Source organism: Neodiprion pinetum, chromosome 4, assembly GCF_021155775.2.
Source record: "Neodiprion pinetum isolate iyNeoPine1 chromosome 4, iyNeoPine1.2, whole genome shotgun sequence".
Lineage (NCBI taxonomy): Eukaryota > Metazoa > Arthropoda > Insecta > Hymenoptera > Diprionidae > Neodiprion > Neodiprion pinetum.
The window spans coordinates 18,212,866-18,229,870 of record NC_060235.2 but is presented as its reverse complement, the minus strand read 5'-3'; the positions used below and the strand labels follow the sequence as shown (position 1 = coordinate 18,229,870).

Genomic DNA, 17,005 nt, shown 5'->3' with positions numbered 1-17,005 from the left:
AGAGAAGAATTCACCTCATCCAGCATGGAGACTAAAGTACAGGAGTCCAATCTCTGTATTGAAGATGCGTCCGCGAAATCATAAGAAATAAGGGTTCCGCTACAGCGGCGTCTGTCGTCACTCTGGACCACTGATATATATATACACTGGATTGGATTAAGCGTGGTGCCGTCACGCCAATTGAACGGTAGCCATTTTGTACAGATTCTTGTCACTTCAGATATATATGTGATATATGTATGTGTATATAATCGATTGCGATGGAAAATTACAGTAACAATTATTGAGGTAACAATGAGTACCTGCGTTTTTTGCAAAACAAAGCAATCAAAATATAGTGGGCGATCATTTCACAAGTGAGTATACAACGCTGAAGCGTTCTGCAAATGATAACTTGCAAAGGTTATGTCAGCATACGAAGTATTTACTAATTATATTTAACGAGTATTATAACGTACGAATCGGGTCAGCAAAAATTCACAATATTTGAATTATGAACTGATCTTATTATAATTGAAATTGAAAACTCGGGTATTATTGACTCAGGGATTAAATTATAATTCGATATGTAGATTTCCCGTGAAAGATGTGTTGCGCCTTCAGCAGTGGTTAAAAGAAATGAAGAGGAAGGACTGGAAGCCAAACCGAAATAGCACATTGTGTTCAGCTCATTTTGCAAATGACTGCTTTGATAGGACAGGATTCCTAATTACATTGAAAAAGAAAAGTGTACCAACTATATTTGACAACCCAAAATCAGAGTGTTCATCTTGTCACCGATTAAGGGAATATGGACATGGCTATTCATTCTTCAAGTAAGTACCGTTACTCAATGCAACATAACGTGTGAATTAATAAATTTAAATTCTGCTTGTTATGTAGGTTCCCATTGGATGAACCTGATATTATGAAGCAGTGGATCGCAAATATAAACATTGGACCCTGGTCTCCATCAAGTGATAGCTTTCTGTGTTCCGACCACTTTGAACCCTCTTGCTTTCAGAAGAAAAGTAAAAATTATATAACTTTACCAAAAGGCAGTATCCCAACGTTATTTGGTAAGATCTGAAACTATTAATCCCTTTTAGGTCAGAGAAAACTCAGTGTGCATGAAGACACGTTGATGTGATGCACTATTGCGTCAATTCCGTCGAAGCGGTTAATTACCTACAGATTATAAAGTGCTCTGTTACAGAAAAATCGTGTGTGACACATTTCTGTGTATTTCCATTGTCGTTATTTATTAGTAACTTATCCGTAGGTTAAAACTTGCAGCAGACCGAATTTCAGGATGAATCCGATCGGCCCACCATAGTGAATTTAACCAAATTACATGATCACCTACACATTTGTACCTGATTTGCATGCTCAGGTATGTACATCTTTTTTATTTTCTTTTGATTGTGCTTGTAACTTTTTCTTCATGTGAATGGAATGTGGATTGATACTACTAATTATATTACGTTTGTGGTTTATCGCACGCAACTCTATAAAAATGCCTTAACGTTTGCAAGGAATGTTTTATTCTCCATATTTTTGAATAAAGTTTTTACTCACCCAATTCGATATAATTTAATTCAAAACTTTTTTTTACATGTCTTAAGCTCCACTTTGATGATCAATGGATGGTAAATGGATTCCCTAATGGTTGAATTAGTGTTATACAAATTTTTGAATAATCCGTATGGAATTCAGCCCACCATAGGATGAAGGATAATGGACGGAAACTTCTTAGAATTGAGGACTTCTTTTGAACATAAAGAAAAATCACGCTTAAATACAAGTTTTTCGTCATATTATTTAATGATCTTTTACACCATATAATTGTAAATAATCATATACTTTCGAAAAAATGATTTGTTCTTCATTTAATGTGTCAAACATTATTTTACTCGTCAAAAACTTTTTTATGTGACGAATATATCGTTAGATCTAAATAGCATATATTACGCAGTTCAAATCTAGCGCGCATTTTGTGACAACTTTCTGTACAAGATGGCGGAAATTCAATTGTTCAATTGGACGCACTAGCTTACACGTAGAGTATACGCAGTATACGGTAATATCCAATCCAGTGTATATATATATCAGTGCTCTGGACGGATAGCTATATGTATATTAGATATATTAGTCTCCATGATGCTGCACATATTTACGTTCATTATAATTATCATAATTTTGGTCACTATATCACTGTATTACTATATTTATAGGATCAATACGTCCGGAGCTACGCTGGTGATAAAACCGTGCACCATTAAATCTTGGACTTTCGCGGACGCTTTTTCTACCTCTCCGCTGTAACATCCGACCGGAACGTCCGTATGTTTTATCGACTATTATTACTGCATGTTACTTTTATCAACTAACCAAACTCGAAGTACGAGAATCTTGTAACCATAAGAAATTAAAACAACTGTATAACTATTTGGAATATCCCTAGATGGAAATAACTATGAAATTCACTAGCCGAGGCTTAAAAACCATGTTACGAGATCTTCGTACTACAGAGAACTATAATACTATTATGCGTTATTATATATCACTATCATATTAACACTATAATTAACTAACACAATTATACCCAATTATTATATAGCACTCAACAATGCCATTTAGGCATTCGGAGCTAAGAGCTATACTATAAGCAACATACGCTTTACTATATAGCCTGGAGTATAGAAGACTGTAAAACCATAGATAAATGCATAACCAATATAATGTAAAGATAGCACTGCTGCAATAACCCATAAAACCAGAGACTGCAAAACCATCAAACCGTGAATGCTAATTACCAAGCATGAACTATACCTTCTTCCGCAACGCCGTATTGTAGGCAACACGCGCAACGTTTTGAAGGCAATGCAGATCTCCAATGTGGAGCCATACAGAGCCTTACCTAGAGAATACATTAGGAAACTTACCGACGAAACGAAAACGTTCTAGAAGCTTCCAAGCCGATTTATATCAATATAAGAATTAACAACTACAGAAGGGAATCATATACAAAAGCACACATGTAAACCTGCTCTAAAGCTATGAATCATCAAATTACTAAGTACTCTAAATCTGTTAAGATAGTTATAACACAAACAACTAAAGATATTCGCAGCAGCGTGATTCTAATAATGTTAAACAAATAACAAACTATGTTCATAAACAATTGCTATTGTACTCCAGGTTAACAACGACAGTAGTCGACTTTAATACATATGCAATTCTATATAGATACAACTATAAAACTAACAACGACAGTAGTCGACTATAACACATATACAATTCTATATAGATATAACTATAAAACTAACAAACGACAGGTAACCAAAATGAAATATGGGCTTTGTAACGAGCAAGATAGCAAAAACATTAAAAGGTAGACAGGTAGTTAAGTGGCTGAGGGGCGCCAGAAAGGGGGCTGGCGCCACAAAGGGGGCTGGCGCCACAAAGGGGGCTGGCGACACAACGAAAAGCTCACGCAGTTCGGAGAACTACGGAACCAAGTCCACGCACCTACACCACCGCACCAAGCAGCGATATACCATACGTAAAAATCTACAATATAGTAATAGCTAAAGAACTAAGATCACAGGCGTGCATGCGGCGAAGATGTCGTGCCCTAATTAGAATTCCTAGAAAAGAGGGGAGGTGCGCAAAGGCGACCAAAAAACTAGAGAGGGGGATCGTTCTGCGCAACGATCGACCCCTATAAAAAGGGCGACCGATCACTCGATCGCTCTCTTGTGTTTCTACCTCCAGATTCGTCATCTAGTTCCGGTACAGTCTCGCGGTAAAATCCTTTAGCCTTTTGCATTTAAACTTTCATACAACGTTACTCTGCCCAAAAGTCCACCGAGCTTAAATTCCATTGTGTCATACTAAGTTTAAGATCTTACACTGTGTAACTCTGCGTTTGTGACTCTTAAATATCAAACTTATAAAATAAACCAAAACTTAGTCAAAATATCCAAATATTAAAGTCAGTTATTCCACTAAAACCTCTCACCAATCTACAAGTCATCGCATCCAGAATATTCTCAAAAAGGTAAGCCAAATTAAATCTTTTATCCAACAATTTCTCCCTCTTCGGTTCGTTCGACTAGAGCGACAGAATGCCCGTTGTCCGGTGTATTTCAATACTTAATCGGTAATTGGTGACCCAAACTACTGATGTGAGTCTGGCTGTAACTGTGTGTGAATGTTTCCGGTGTCTAACATCTGGGGATTTCCACTAGGTACCGTTCCGACGTCACACCGCCTTAGTGATTGGACTCCTGTACTCTAGTCTCCATGTCATCCAGCATTATACATAGCGCGTAAGCAATGGCGTAAGCGTCCCGTAAACAGATTTGAATCGGCTCTCTGATAATTATATAGATAATCCTTCTGCCCTCACTGTCGCTCTACCAGTGCGCTCTACCCATGGAGTAGGCGCGACGAGAAGGGAAGAACAGTTAGTCAGGCGCGTGAAGCTACCCCCACTCCATGGGAAGCGCGACAAAGAGAGAGAGAGAGAGAGAATTATTATCTTCTGTCCTTCAGAGAACTGATTTAAATCTTTTCTGAGCGCCGCACGCCATGCGGCATCAGTCGTTTTCGAGCAGTCGGAGCGAAAACACTTACTCTCGAGGTATCCCCCCCCCGATTTCGACCATTTGAGGATAGGTTATTCTTCATCGAAATCTAAGCGTCACGTACTTTTTTTTATCGGCGGAAAAACTGTTTGAAGGGGTGAAATCAGCCGCCAAAGTTGGACAGGATGCATACTTGCATACTTCCAGTTGAGATATTTATATGAAACCAATTGGAGAATAATTCCTATGAAAAATAATGAAAAATGCATTTTGGCCGGTTACGACGGGGTTGAATAGTCGAAAATTATAGGGGTTGCAATTAAAAAAAATTTTATAACTACAAAACTTTTGTTCGGATTTCAAAGAATTTAATTGCATTTGAAACAGCAAAAAAAAGTAGGGGATACATGTTTTTGCGTTTTTCGAAATAACGTCACTTAGAGGGTGAACTACCCTTATACCCGCACAGCCAAATTTCCATTACAATCGCACTATTTTGCTTCGATTCGTCTTATTTAACATTACAAAGCTCTTTCCAAGCAACAATTTAGGAGCTTCTTCGTTTTAATAAATTTCGGTTGCATTTATAACAACAACTATTCCCACAAATTGCCGAACGGTTTCTGGCATAGTTTCTTTTACGATCGTGAAAACTTCCGGAGTCCGGTATTTTAGTAGTTTGTGAGGTTACTGGGATCGATTCCGAGTTTACAATTTTTAAATCAACATGGCTGATGCTGTAAACATTTAGGACTATGGTTATTATTCTAATCTCGGTAGTGGATACTGATGATAGAAAATCTTGTAGTAATTATTTGTGAAATATATCTGAAATGTACAGAAAAACTCGGATCCCTGATCGTGTTATTTTCGGTTTCAGGGCAACAAAACCAAATTGTTAACAAATGCACTGAGCACTGAAGAATGTTCGATCAAAAAAGATATTCACTTTGATAACTGAAAGCAAAAAGAGATGTCGAAGCAATGAATATTAAAGCGAATATCATGTTGGACTCGACCCATTTTTTCTCCGTGTTTTCACATGATCACTCCTTTAGCCGATCCTGCTGATGGAACCTTTATCTGTTTCAGCTAATTAAACCTTTGTTTGTTTCAGATAATCAAACCTTGAGTCTGTTTCAGCTGATCAAGTCTTCTGTCTGTTTCAACTGATTAATTTGTCTCTTTTTCCGTTGATTATATTTTTCACTCAACTGAGCTACATAATCTTTGTCTATATCGAGATATGTCAATAACGATATTTTCATCTGTTCCCGGTAACTGAGTTTTATTGACTATGTTGAAAAATTAAATTTTCATTTTTTAGGCTTAGGTCTGGTTCTGGGTCAGCCATCTTATTTCCATCGATACGTAGATTCAGCGATGTATTTCAGAATAGAGGTAAACACAAAGTGTAATGAAATTTATTGAACTGTAGTTTTGAAAAAAAATGTGTTTAGAGGTCTTACAGTTTTTTATTGCAATAATTTTTGTGTCAAAGTTTGTTTTCCGTTTGTATTTCAAGGTGATATCATACAGCTCTGTCGTATTTTGGCGGTTGTGCTTATTCTACTCCGATTTGTATCCGTTTCTTCAAAGATTTCTGCATCGTCATCCGATAGATGAATGCCGACGCCTTACAGCGAATCGTGTTTTCGACCTTCAGTTAGTTGTTCGTTGTATGGCGTATTTACCGGGTTATCCATTTTAGTAATTATCTCATACTAAATTAGAGAAAAAAACCCTTTCGCAAATATACAAGTTCAATCACCGTTCGCATATGACATGAGAAAAATTATCTTTCAGCCATAATTGAAACAACCATTTCTCATCCATAATTGAAACAGTCATCATTCATCAATGATAAATGGTCAGCGGGGGTCACGAGTTAAAACGTTTGAAAAGGAGTGCGAATATACGCAAGTACAAACTAACTGGGAACAACAATATATCACAATTAACATGGTAAAAAAAGTCATTTGCAATTTTTCATAGAACGCAAGATAGATCTTGCAACTGTTCTCCGTGGAGTAGGCCTACTGGGGATACCACGTGAAAAAAAAAAACGCGCCGGGTGTTCTACCGCTTGCGGTGGTGTGGAAACGAGCACAAGTGAGCTTATTTTCACTGGTCAAATACTAACGTATATATTGTAGTTATTCAAATGACAATTTTATTACTGCGCAAATTTAACTCACTGTCAATAAAACTCATGCTTCGATGATCTGTAACGAATGTGGAATCGTAATAACTTCGGATTTCTCTAATTTAGTCGGAGTGAATTCCACGTGAATACATTTTTCTTCTTGATAAATTTCGCTTTTTAATTGAAATGAGTAAGATGCGCATGCCTTTGGAAATTCAGAATTTGGCAATTCCAACATGTTTCTCCCTCTCTTGACCTTGCGCAGTCGACACAGTAAAGTCGTTGAATTGTAAAATTCGAAAGTTTCAGTCTTTACTCATTGGACAGCTCGACTTTTCGGAGAAATTAGTTCTATTTCAATTGCCTATCCGGCACAGCATTCCCAGTATTTCGTTCTTGAATTTTTTGTATTACAAGAATTCGTAAATTCAAATTTAACCGCGCGTTTTGTGCGTAAACTTGATACTGCAAGGTTCTGAGCACAAGTCATTCAGCGCCGTGGCTGACACGCGTCGCGCACGGACATTGATAAAACAATTATCAACTACCGTTTGAGTCGAATCATGGTCATCCGCAATCAACACGGTGCTCGGATCAAGTTGTTACAATAAACCACGATATTTGCGTAACAAATGAGCACGTCTCCCGTGACAACTGATAAAGAGCAAAAAACGCGAAGCTCATTCGAAACCGGCTACTAAAAGTGACAAAAAGAACGATGTTGAGAAATTATGTACGATTGTCATACGGGTGATCCGTCTAAAAGACCCAACATGATGGAATACAGTAAGAAATTCACTCCCATCTTCGCTTTTGAATCTATTTTGTCGGAAATTATTTAAAATTCTTACGAACAATTTCTATACCCGCTTGATTTTCCAGATTACTTAACCGAATCTACTGTTGAATACGTATTGCAATAAATCATTGTATTTACATAAATAAAAAGAAAGGCAACTAATACGATAACTTGCATCTTATAATATTATTAACTGATTTGAGACCCAATTAGGTATCACCAAAGAAATGTTTCGTCATATTATACGTGTTGATTCATTACTCGCCATAGAAAGGAAGAGATTCGTCAGTAACGCATATCACAAATCGGTTGCATTGAAGAATATTACTACTTCGGTGGGAATATTTTTCAACGGCTGATTATCACATTATTGTTACTTGGGATCTAATTATGAATAAAATAGTGTGTCCAAAAGGTCGTATCTACGATACATTCGTGAATTCGTGAATTTAACGGACTTGTGTATATTTCCCCAAAACGGTCAATCAACCCACCACGGGAACCCGATGCTGTTCCAATAACTCATCAACGACGCATATTTCTTGGATGATTTCTAAACAATTACATGAATTTCAAACAAGTTTCTTGCAATTTTAACACATATTATGTAACTCATTAACATTCCACCAATGTCCCCTCCTCACTTCGTGAAATTATTCTTCTACCTAAGCCTGCCAAATTTTTAAATTCTGTTTGCGGAAATCTGTAGAAATACTGGGATAGATCACAATCTTGTCTCAGAAAAGACCGATGGATTGTTGGAAGTAGAAGAACGCTCTCGAAGCTTCCGAAAGGTCTTACAACTTTTCCGCTATGTTTTTTTTACAGAAATATCGTACTTCAAAGCCTGCACGTATCCAAACTTCTTGCCAAGACTTTTGACGCATTCATTCGAGCGACAAACAGTTCAGCATGAAACCATCCGTATATAATTGATAAGGATTTGATTACAAATAATCCGGAATACCCATCTTTAGGTCAGTCGTTATAGTTTCTCATATCCAATTTATAATTGTAATTAGTTATCATCGTTTTTCAAAAAAGTTTCCTGAGTGGAACGTGGGATTGACGTAAATTAAATTACGTTCAATTGTTATTAATTTACTTTACATCGGCAAAACCTTATTCAGAGACTTTTTATCGATGTCACTTTTTAATTACGTACGTTTGGGTTGCATCTTCCAACAATTGGATTGATACTGTAACTTCTGTCTCTCGGACTTTCAACATTTAACTAGTAATTTTCTACCGAATTGACAATGAATGATTTTCATTCCCGTTTATTCATAATAATCTATAAATTTCACCTCCTCAACACTACAACGCTCGGTAATCTTTCAACTTTCGTCCTGAACGACAGAATCGCGAGTCATATCATTATCACTATACGGAGAATCTTCTTGTAACAAAAATTCCAGTACAGACAGCTAATTTGTGGACACTTCGTACATTTTGACAATGTTTCATGAATTTCTTCATGAAAGTAGGAGAAGATAATTATTTTGTCGTGAATAACATCTTAAAATATAATGAGCGTTTCCTATAATTCCGACTAAGAAATATCGTCAAAGTTTACGAGATGTCCGCAAATTACCATTCAGCATGGGGATTCTCAATACAGAAGGTACCTTGATTATAATGTACTTCACTTTTCTGAAGAAATAAAATTCAAAAATGACTCGCTATTGATCGATATTGTATGGCCGGATATCCGGCCAAATTGCTATCCTGCACATCCTTAATATTATTATTAGGGGTTAACGGCAAAGTGCAGAAATTGCGGGTAATGTAGTATCGACTTTGTCGGGTATATGTATTATATTTTCAAACTCGAAATCCCTAATAATCAACACGGGCACTGCCATAAATGTATAATGAAGCGGACGGATATGGGCAATTATAATCTGGGCCATTTGTTAATAAATTTCTGAACAATCTGGTGTTTGGGGGTCAGCGGACAGAGTCATAAACTAACCGGGTAATTGAGTGAGAAATTCGTCGGGGAAGGTCAATTTTGAAAGGTGAAAAACCGTTAAGGTTTTTCTAGCGACATTTCGGCTGGGCCTAGCTAGCCATTATAAGGATTAAAGGACATTCCTAAGCGCTCAGATATTCGTTATACGGTAGCCATGTCCTTTAATCCTGATAATGGCTGGCTAGGCCCAGCCGAATCGTCGCTAAAAGAACCTCAACGGTTTTTCACCTGTCACCTTTGTCACATGTGACCTTCCCCGACGATATCCTCACTCATATACCTTCTCGGGTCACGAAAAGCCACTCGTATAACCAGGTCATATGAGTAGACTTTGCGAAGGACCGACTAGCGACGAGGGAGGACCACCCCGATCACCACCAAGCCATCATGGAGCTGTGCGGATGACGAAATTGCGATCTAACGTTAAGTTCTGCGCCGCGATGCTACGACAGGTTCGCGTCGAGTTGCGCAATCTACGAAATCGATGACGGATCGATTATTGCGTATTCTTGTAGGTATGACGTCACGTAGGGCATTGCGTACCGAGATCCGTGTTGCGGCAGGTCGTCGATTTTGGAAATCACTCAAGTTCTGGCGATATTACGAGATAGTCGCTTTTTGGAGCTTTGCGAACCAATGGAGCCGCCAAAAATCACGAGGGGATTAGAGAATTTGTTGCGTGGATGTAGAACGGTAAGCGCTGCTTATATCCTCGCGACTGAATTACTAGAGTCATCGAGTAACGGCTTGCCGAATAACGACTAGCCGTTTTGGATTTGCATTGTCGAAAAGTACTCGAAATTTGTTTGCCGATACTTTTGCTTGGTGACGGTAGTCTGAGTTGCGCGTTATGGAGTTGAATAAATTTTAAGTAGGCGAGAATATTGAGTAGAGTCACGATTTGGAGTTAAGTCTTTTTCGTTTTTTAATTCAATTGCAGCCCGAATTCCGCTGTACAAGGTTGAGTTACGGTAACGGATTTTTCAGTGTCGTCTCTCGTTTAGGTCGCAAATTGCCGAAATGGAGTGTTCAAATTAGCAAATAGCTTTTTTCAGAGCTTTGAGAAAGTTTGAGTTCGAATGCGTTACGCTTGCGTTTAGTTGAGTTCACGGTTAGTTAAGATAAATAACCCCGGTGACCGAGGTGCAGTAAAAATCAGCGTCACAGTAAACACATTACATAAGGAACAACTATACATCTTCATCCTTTGGTTAACTTCTTCGACTATTTCTCCTATCGTTCGCATCAAGAAAAGGTTTCTAACTCTATAAACAGGAAACCAGGTGTATATTTATTTTGCATCTATTTAGATAACATTATTTTTGTCGATCTGATGGAGTTGCATTAACATTACTGAATTTGGCTCAAATGAACTTGTATAGTTGAAAAGTATAGATAGATAGATGGATAGATACGTCGTTCGACTCTGCAAAATTTGAATACACGCTGTGAACGATGGTAACATCAGTCCTTGTCGTTTTTACGTACCGATCGTTTGTCGGACTGGGTTGCGCGCGCACGACACGATGCAGAGGGCGTCGCTTGACGATGAACTCATAACGCCCCCACCCTATTACGAAAAGTCCCATGAGGCTATCAGTCTTTCCGTGTCCTCAGTCGACGCTGGATGTATCTTCAGTCAACGCTGCGGACATAGTTCTTCTCCGATTGTGAACGGAAATCGCGTTAACCGCTTGAATAATTGTCATAAAGTTACAATTTTTCTGAGAGCTTACAATTAAAAAGCAATTGGTGTGGTAATGACGTGAAAATATAATCAAATTTATTCGACGTTGACGATGGTCTGAATGACGGAAAAATCTTGGCAACTTGGACCGTCTGTGATATCTCCATACGCAGTTCCACAAAGCACACGAGGTTGACTTCGGCGCCAAATTTCGCACGTTACATCCGTATGTCACGGTAAGTTAGGACTTTTGGCTTACAAGCTCAGTACCGAATTTTTCAACCTCTATTGCTAGATACATGGAGAGCCATAAACTGACTGCCTGATTTTACATTTCAGGGAATTGCTGGGCCATTCTAACACCGAGGTTTTGGTTTCTCAGTCACAGTACGTTCGAAATATATACCGAAAATTGAATAATTGACTTTATACGAAAGTAAATCTTTGATATCTCGACCTTGGTGATGCTGCTTATTGCTTTCAACAATCTCATCAAAAGAGATTTCAGTTGTTAGTAAAATATCCAACATATCTTCACATCGTTATATGAAATACCCAGAAAGTATGAAGTGCCACTACGAAGTACTCGGCGTTTCGAGAGATGCGTCAGACGACGATTTGAAAAAAGCGTACAGAAAACTAGCACTGAAATGCCATCCTGATAAGAATTTCGACAATACTGAAGATGCTAAAGAACAATTTCAAATCGTCCAACGAGCATGGGAGGTCTTAAATGATCCGCGAGAACGAGCCTGGTATGACAATCACCGAGAAGCCATTTTGAAAGGAGGGATAGGAGGGAATTACAAAGATGATTCGATCGATTTGTTCCAATACTTTACTACGAGCTGTTATGAGGGCTATGGCGATGGCGAAAAAGAATTTTACACGGTTTATGGAAAAGTTTTTGAACAACTGACTGCTGAAGAATCAGAGTTTTGTAAAGAAGAAGATTTAGACGATAAAGTATCTGGTTTTGGGAATTCCACTAGCTCATATCACGATGTTCACAAATTTTATGCATATTGGCAAAGCTATTCGACTAAGAGGTCATTTGCTTGGCTAGATACATACGATATTCGTGATACCCCAAACAGACGTGCTTTAAGATTGGCAGAAAAGGAGAACAAGAAAATTAGAGATAAGGCTAAAAAAGAACGCAATGAACAAGTTCGGAACCTTGTAGCATTTGTTCGCAAGCGTGATAAACGAGTTAAAGCGCATGCAAAAATCCTGGCAGAAAGAGCTAAAGAAAATACCGAAAAAACACAAGAACGGAGAAAGCAACAACTGATCCAGAGACAAAAAGAACTGGAAAGTTATACTGAGCCAGAATGGTCAAAGTTTTCTAATATCGAACAAGATTTAAAGGTTATTGAAGCAAATCTTGCTGCTGAGTTTGGAGAGGAATTAACTTCAAATATAGATTCTAAAGATGCCGATGATACGGATAGTAACACCCTGTATTGCGTTGCTTGCAGCAAAATATACAAGACACGGAAAGCATTTACGAATCACGAAAATTCCAAGAAACACGACGATAATGTTTCAACCATGATAGCCTCCTTCTTGGCTGATGAAAATATGGAATTTGAATGCAGTATTCGAAAGTACAATTCGGACTCTGAATTGAATTTTAAATGCGGTAGCAAAACAAATATTTGTTTGATAAGTCCAAATCGGAAAAGTGTGATATTGGCAACAAGCCGAGAAATACGAGATTTCTTGACGAACCGCAGTGAGAATATTGATGCGAATGCGAATGGCAACCAGCGAAGTACATCGAATGAAGAAATGATTTCGGATAGTGAATCAAGTTCTACAAGTGAAAAAAATACAAATAAGCTTGTGAAAAAAAAAGGTGTTGAACTAGCCACAGGCCCAGAACCGGAAGCCTTTCTTGTAGTAATTAAAATACACGATAACATAAATATACTGATTCCTGAATGTACATTGATATCAGCCCAAGAGAACGAGCTTGACAACCCAGTGTTAGATATGACAGAAAAATCTCGCAAAAGTAAGAAGAAGAAGCGTAAAAATGTTCGAAAAGTCATTCTTGAACAAACAACCGACGATGAGCAAGAACTAGATGCTCATTTTGGGTGGTCCAAGAAACAGCGAAGGAAACAAAAACAAAAGGAAGCAACTCTTGACAACAAATATCACACTGTCCCAGAAACGATTGACAATTTTACTAAAGGCAACAAAGTAAATTTTGACGATACTGACTTGAGCTTTGAAGTAGATGCCAGATTATTAACTCAAAGTACAAAAAAATCTAAAGGTAAGAGAGCAAAGGAAGCAAGAAGAATTCAGAAGTTAAGCTCTGATGAGAGCAGACGCAAGGACAAGAAGGAAAAAAAGAGAGAAGGGTCATGGGAAGAAAGCGTTCTGGATTTATATCACCTGTGTATTCTATGTGGAGTAGACTATCTAATCAAGAATGAATTATATGATCATTTTGCGGAGACTGGTCATTTTATCCATATCCGGAATTTACCAAAGAATGAGATGTATGATTATTATATGGAGGCCGGTTATTTTTCATACATGCCGAATTTAATTTATCATTTTTAAAATGTTTAAGGGCTATTCTGGTTTGGACGCCCGAATTTTAGGTGTTTTTCGGATGCTGTAAAAAAAAAAAACCAATAAATATTTTTCGTATCCATTTTCTTTTACCAGTTATTTATTGATATTTTAAGAGTATAAAAAAGTCAAATTAGTTAAAAAATAATCAAAATTGAAAAATCTGCAGGCCGGCAAATTGGGGGCTCACAAAAAAATGGCGTGTCTTGGTTGGCAGGATTCTAGTCCTTCCAGTGATCTGAAACAAATTTTTTTTTTAAATTCTTAATGAAGAAGGATGTAGTTATCGCACTACGTGTGGGTTTTTGAGGAGAAGAATTTTTCATAAAATGGCGGCGGTGTGAAAAATGAGTCGCGTTTTTTCCCTGTTTTTTTCAACTTTCAGAATTTTTAAAACATAGTAAAACAAAAAAAATTTTTCGCAAGCACGCTTCTTTACGCGATGCTCTAATATATACAGAAGCTCCGTGCCAAATTGCAAGTAAATTGGTTGATTAGAACTTGGGATATCGTACCAACCGTATCGAAAATAGTAGTTTTGAGAAAAACGCGTTTAAAGTTTGAGGTCGAGTTTCGCGGAGTCTGATTCGTTTAATGGCGTGTTATACTTACATTTTCCTAAGCAGCGATCCCTGCCCCATTTTTCCACTTCAAACGTGAGATTTTGTTTTTTTCTAAGGAAAATATCGAGTACAAAAGACCTTTTTTAACTGATTCTTCTTAATCATTGTTTGCCTACTGTGTAATGTTCATTCGTTCCGGCCGGACCGCCGACCGGTTTAGTCGGCGCGTCACAAATGAAGCTGTAAATTTGAAAATAATGAGAATTTTGAAAAATCCTCTTAAGGACATATTCTTAAAACTCTAAGCTTTGAAAATATGGCCAGAAAAAAATCGAATTTTTCGAATTTCTAAACCAGAATACCCCCTTAAGACAATCCTGTGAAGAGTATATAATCTGGGCCACGTGATAATAAATTCCTGAACGATCTTGTGTTTGGGGGTCAGCGAGTCTTACCTAATTTCCAGAAAAATATTTACAAGTAGTATTTTTGTTTGGAAAGGTCTGGGATTTCTGCTGCAAATAAACTGACTGGGAACAACAATATATCACAATTAACATGGTAAAAAAAGTCATTTGCAATTTTTCATAGAACGCAAGATAGATCTTGCAACTGTTCTCCGTGGAGTAGGCCTACTGGGGATACCACGTGAAAAAAAAAAACGCGCCGGGTGTTCTACCGCTTGCGGTGGTGTGGAAACGAGCACAAGTGAGCTTATTTTCACTGGTCAAATACTAACGTATATATTGTAGTTATTCAAATGACAATTTTATTACTGCGCAAATTTAACTCACTGTCAATAAAACTCATGCTTCGATGATCTGTAACGAATGTGGAATCGTAATAACTTCGGATTTCTCTAATTTAGTCGGAGTGAATTCCACGTGAATACATTTTTCTTCTTGATAAATTTCGCTTTTTAATTGAAATGAGTAAGATGCGCATGCCTTTGGAAATTCAGAATTTGGCAATTCCAACATGTTTCTCCCTCTCTTGACCTTGCGCAGTCGACACAGTAAAGTCGTTGAATTGTAAAATTCGAAAGTTTCAGTCTTTACTCATTGGACAGCTCGACTTTTCGGAGAAATTAGTTCTATTTCAATTGCCTATCCGGCACAGCATTCCCAGTATTTCGTTCTTGAATTTTTTGTATTACAAGAATTCGTAAATTCAAATTTAACCGCGCGTTTTGTGCGTAAACTTGATACTGCAAGGTTCTGAGCACAAGTCATTCAGCGCCGTGGCTGACACGCGTCGCGCACGGACATTGATAAAACAATTATCAACTACCGTTTGAGTCGAATCATGGTCATCCGCAATCAACACGGTGCTCGGATCAAGTTGTTACAATAAACCACGATATTTGCGTAACAAATGAGCACGTCTCCCGTGACAACTGATAAAGAGCAAAAAACGCGAAGCTCATTCGAAACCGGCTACTAAAAGTGACAAAAAGAACGATGTTGAGAAATTATGTACGATTGTCATACGGGTGATCCGTCTAAAAGACCCAACATGATGGAATACAGTAAGAAATTCACTCCCATCTTCGCTTTTGAATCTATTTTGTCGGAAATTATTTAAAATTCTTACGAACAATTTCTATACCCGCTTGATTTTCCAGATTACTTAACCGAATCTACTGTTGAATACGTATTGCAATAAATCATTGTATTTACATAAATAAAAAGAAAGGCAACTAATACGATAACTTGCATCTTATAATATTATTAACTGATTTGAGACCCAATTAGGTATCACCAAAGAAATGTTTCGTCATATTATACGTGTTGATTCATTACTCGCCATAGAAAGGAAGAGATTCGTCAGTAACGCATATCACAAATCGGTTGCATTGAAGAATATTACTACTTCGGTGGGAATATTTTTCAACGGCTGATTATCACATTATTGTTACTTGGGATCTAATTATGAATAAAATAGTGTGTCCAAAAGGTCGTATCTACGATACATTCGTGAATTCGTGAATTTAACGGACTTGTGTATATTTCCCCAAAACGGTCAATCAACCCACCACGGGAACCCGATGCTGTTCCAATAACTCATCAACGACGCATATTTCTTGGATGATTTCTAAACAATTACATGAATTTCAAACAAGTTTCTTGCAATTTTAACACATATTATGTAACTCATTAACATTCCACCAATGTCCCCTCCTCACTTCGTGAAATTATTCTTCTACCTAAGCCTGCCAAATTTTTAAATTCTGTTTGCGGAAATCTGTAGAAATACTGGGATAGATCACAATCTTGTCTCAGAAAAGACCGATGGATTGTTGGAAGTAGAAGAACGCTCTCGAAGCTTCCGAAAGGTCTTACAACTTTTCCGCTATGTTTTTTTTACAGAAATATCGTACTTCAAAGCCTGCACGTATCCAAACTTCTTGCCAAGACTTTTGACGCATTCATTCGAGCGACAAACAGTTCAGCATGAAACCATCCGTATATAATTGATAAGGATTTGATTACAAATAATCCGGAATACCCATCTTTAGGTCAGTCGTTATAGTTTCTCATATCCAATTTATAATTGTAATTAGTTATCATCGTTTTTCAAAAAAGTTTCCTGAGTGGAACGTGGGATTGACGTAAATTAAATTACGTTCAATTGTTATTAATTTACTTTACATCGGCAAAACCTTATTCAGA

The 17,005-nt window shown here is 37.5% G+C and overlaps 1 protein-coding gene and 1 pseudogene across 2 annotated transcripts; both read left to right on the top strand.

The window, feature by feature from the left end:
- Positions 1-218: 218 nt before the first annotated feature.
- On the top strand, positions 219-1,809 carry LOC124218181 (uncharacterized). Of its 2 annotated transcripts, XR_006882995.2 has the most exons (5): positions 219-356; positions 573-815; positions 883-1,058; positions 1,262-1,372; positions 1,605-1,809. XR_006882995.2 is itself a non-coding variant. In XM_046624649.2 (4 exons), the coding sequence occupies exons 1-4, from the start codon at positions 295-297 to the stop codon at positions 1,613-1,615; spliced, it is 492 nt and encodes a 163-aa protein (XP_046480605.1). In that variant the 5' UTR covers positions 219-294; the 3' UTR covers positions 1,616-1,809. The 2 variants fall into 2 exon arrangements, 1 of the variants encoding a protein (XP_046480605.1); XM_046624649.2 differs by lacking the exon at positions 1,262-1,372.
- A 9,933-nt stretch (positions 1,810-11,742) lies between these two features.
- Positions 11,743-13,758, top strand: LOC124217290 (dnaJ homolog subfamily C member 21 pseudogene; annotated as a pseudogene).
- Positions 13,759-17,005: the final 3,247 nt, after the last annotated feature.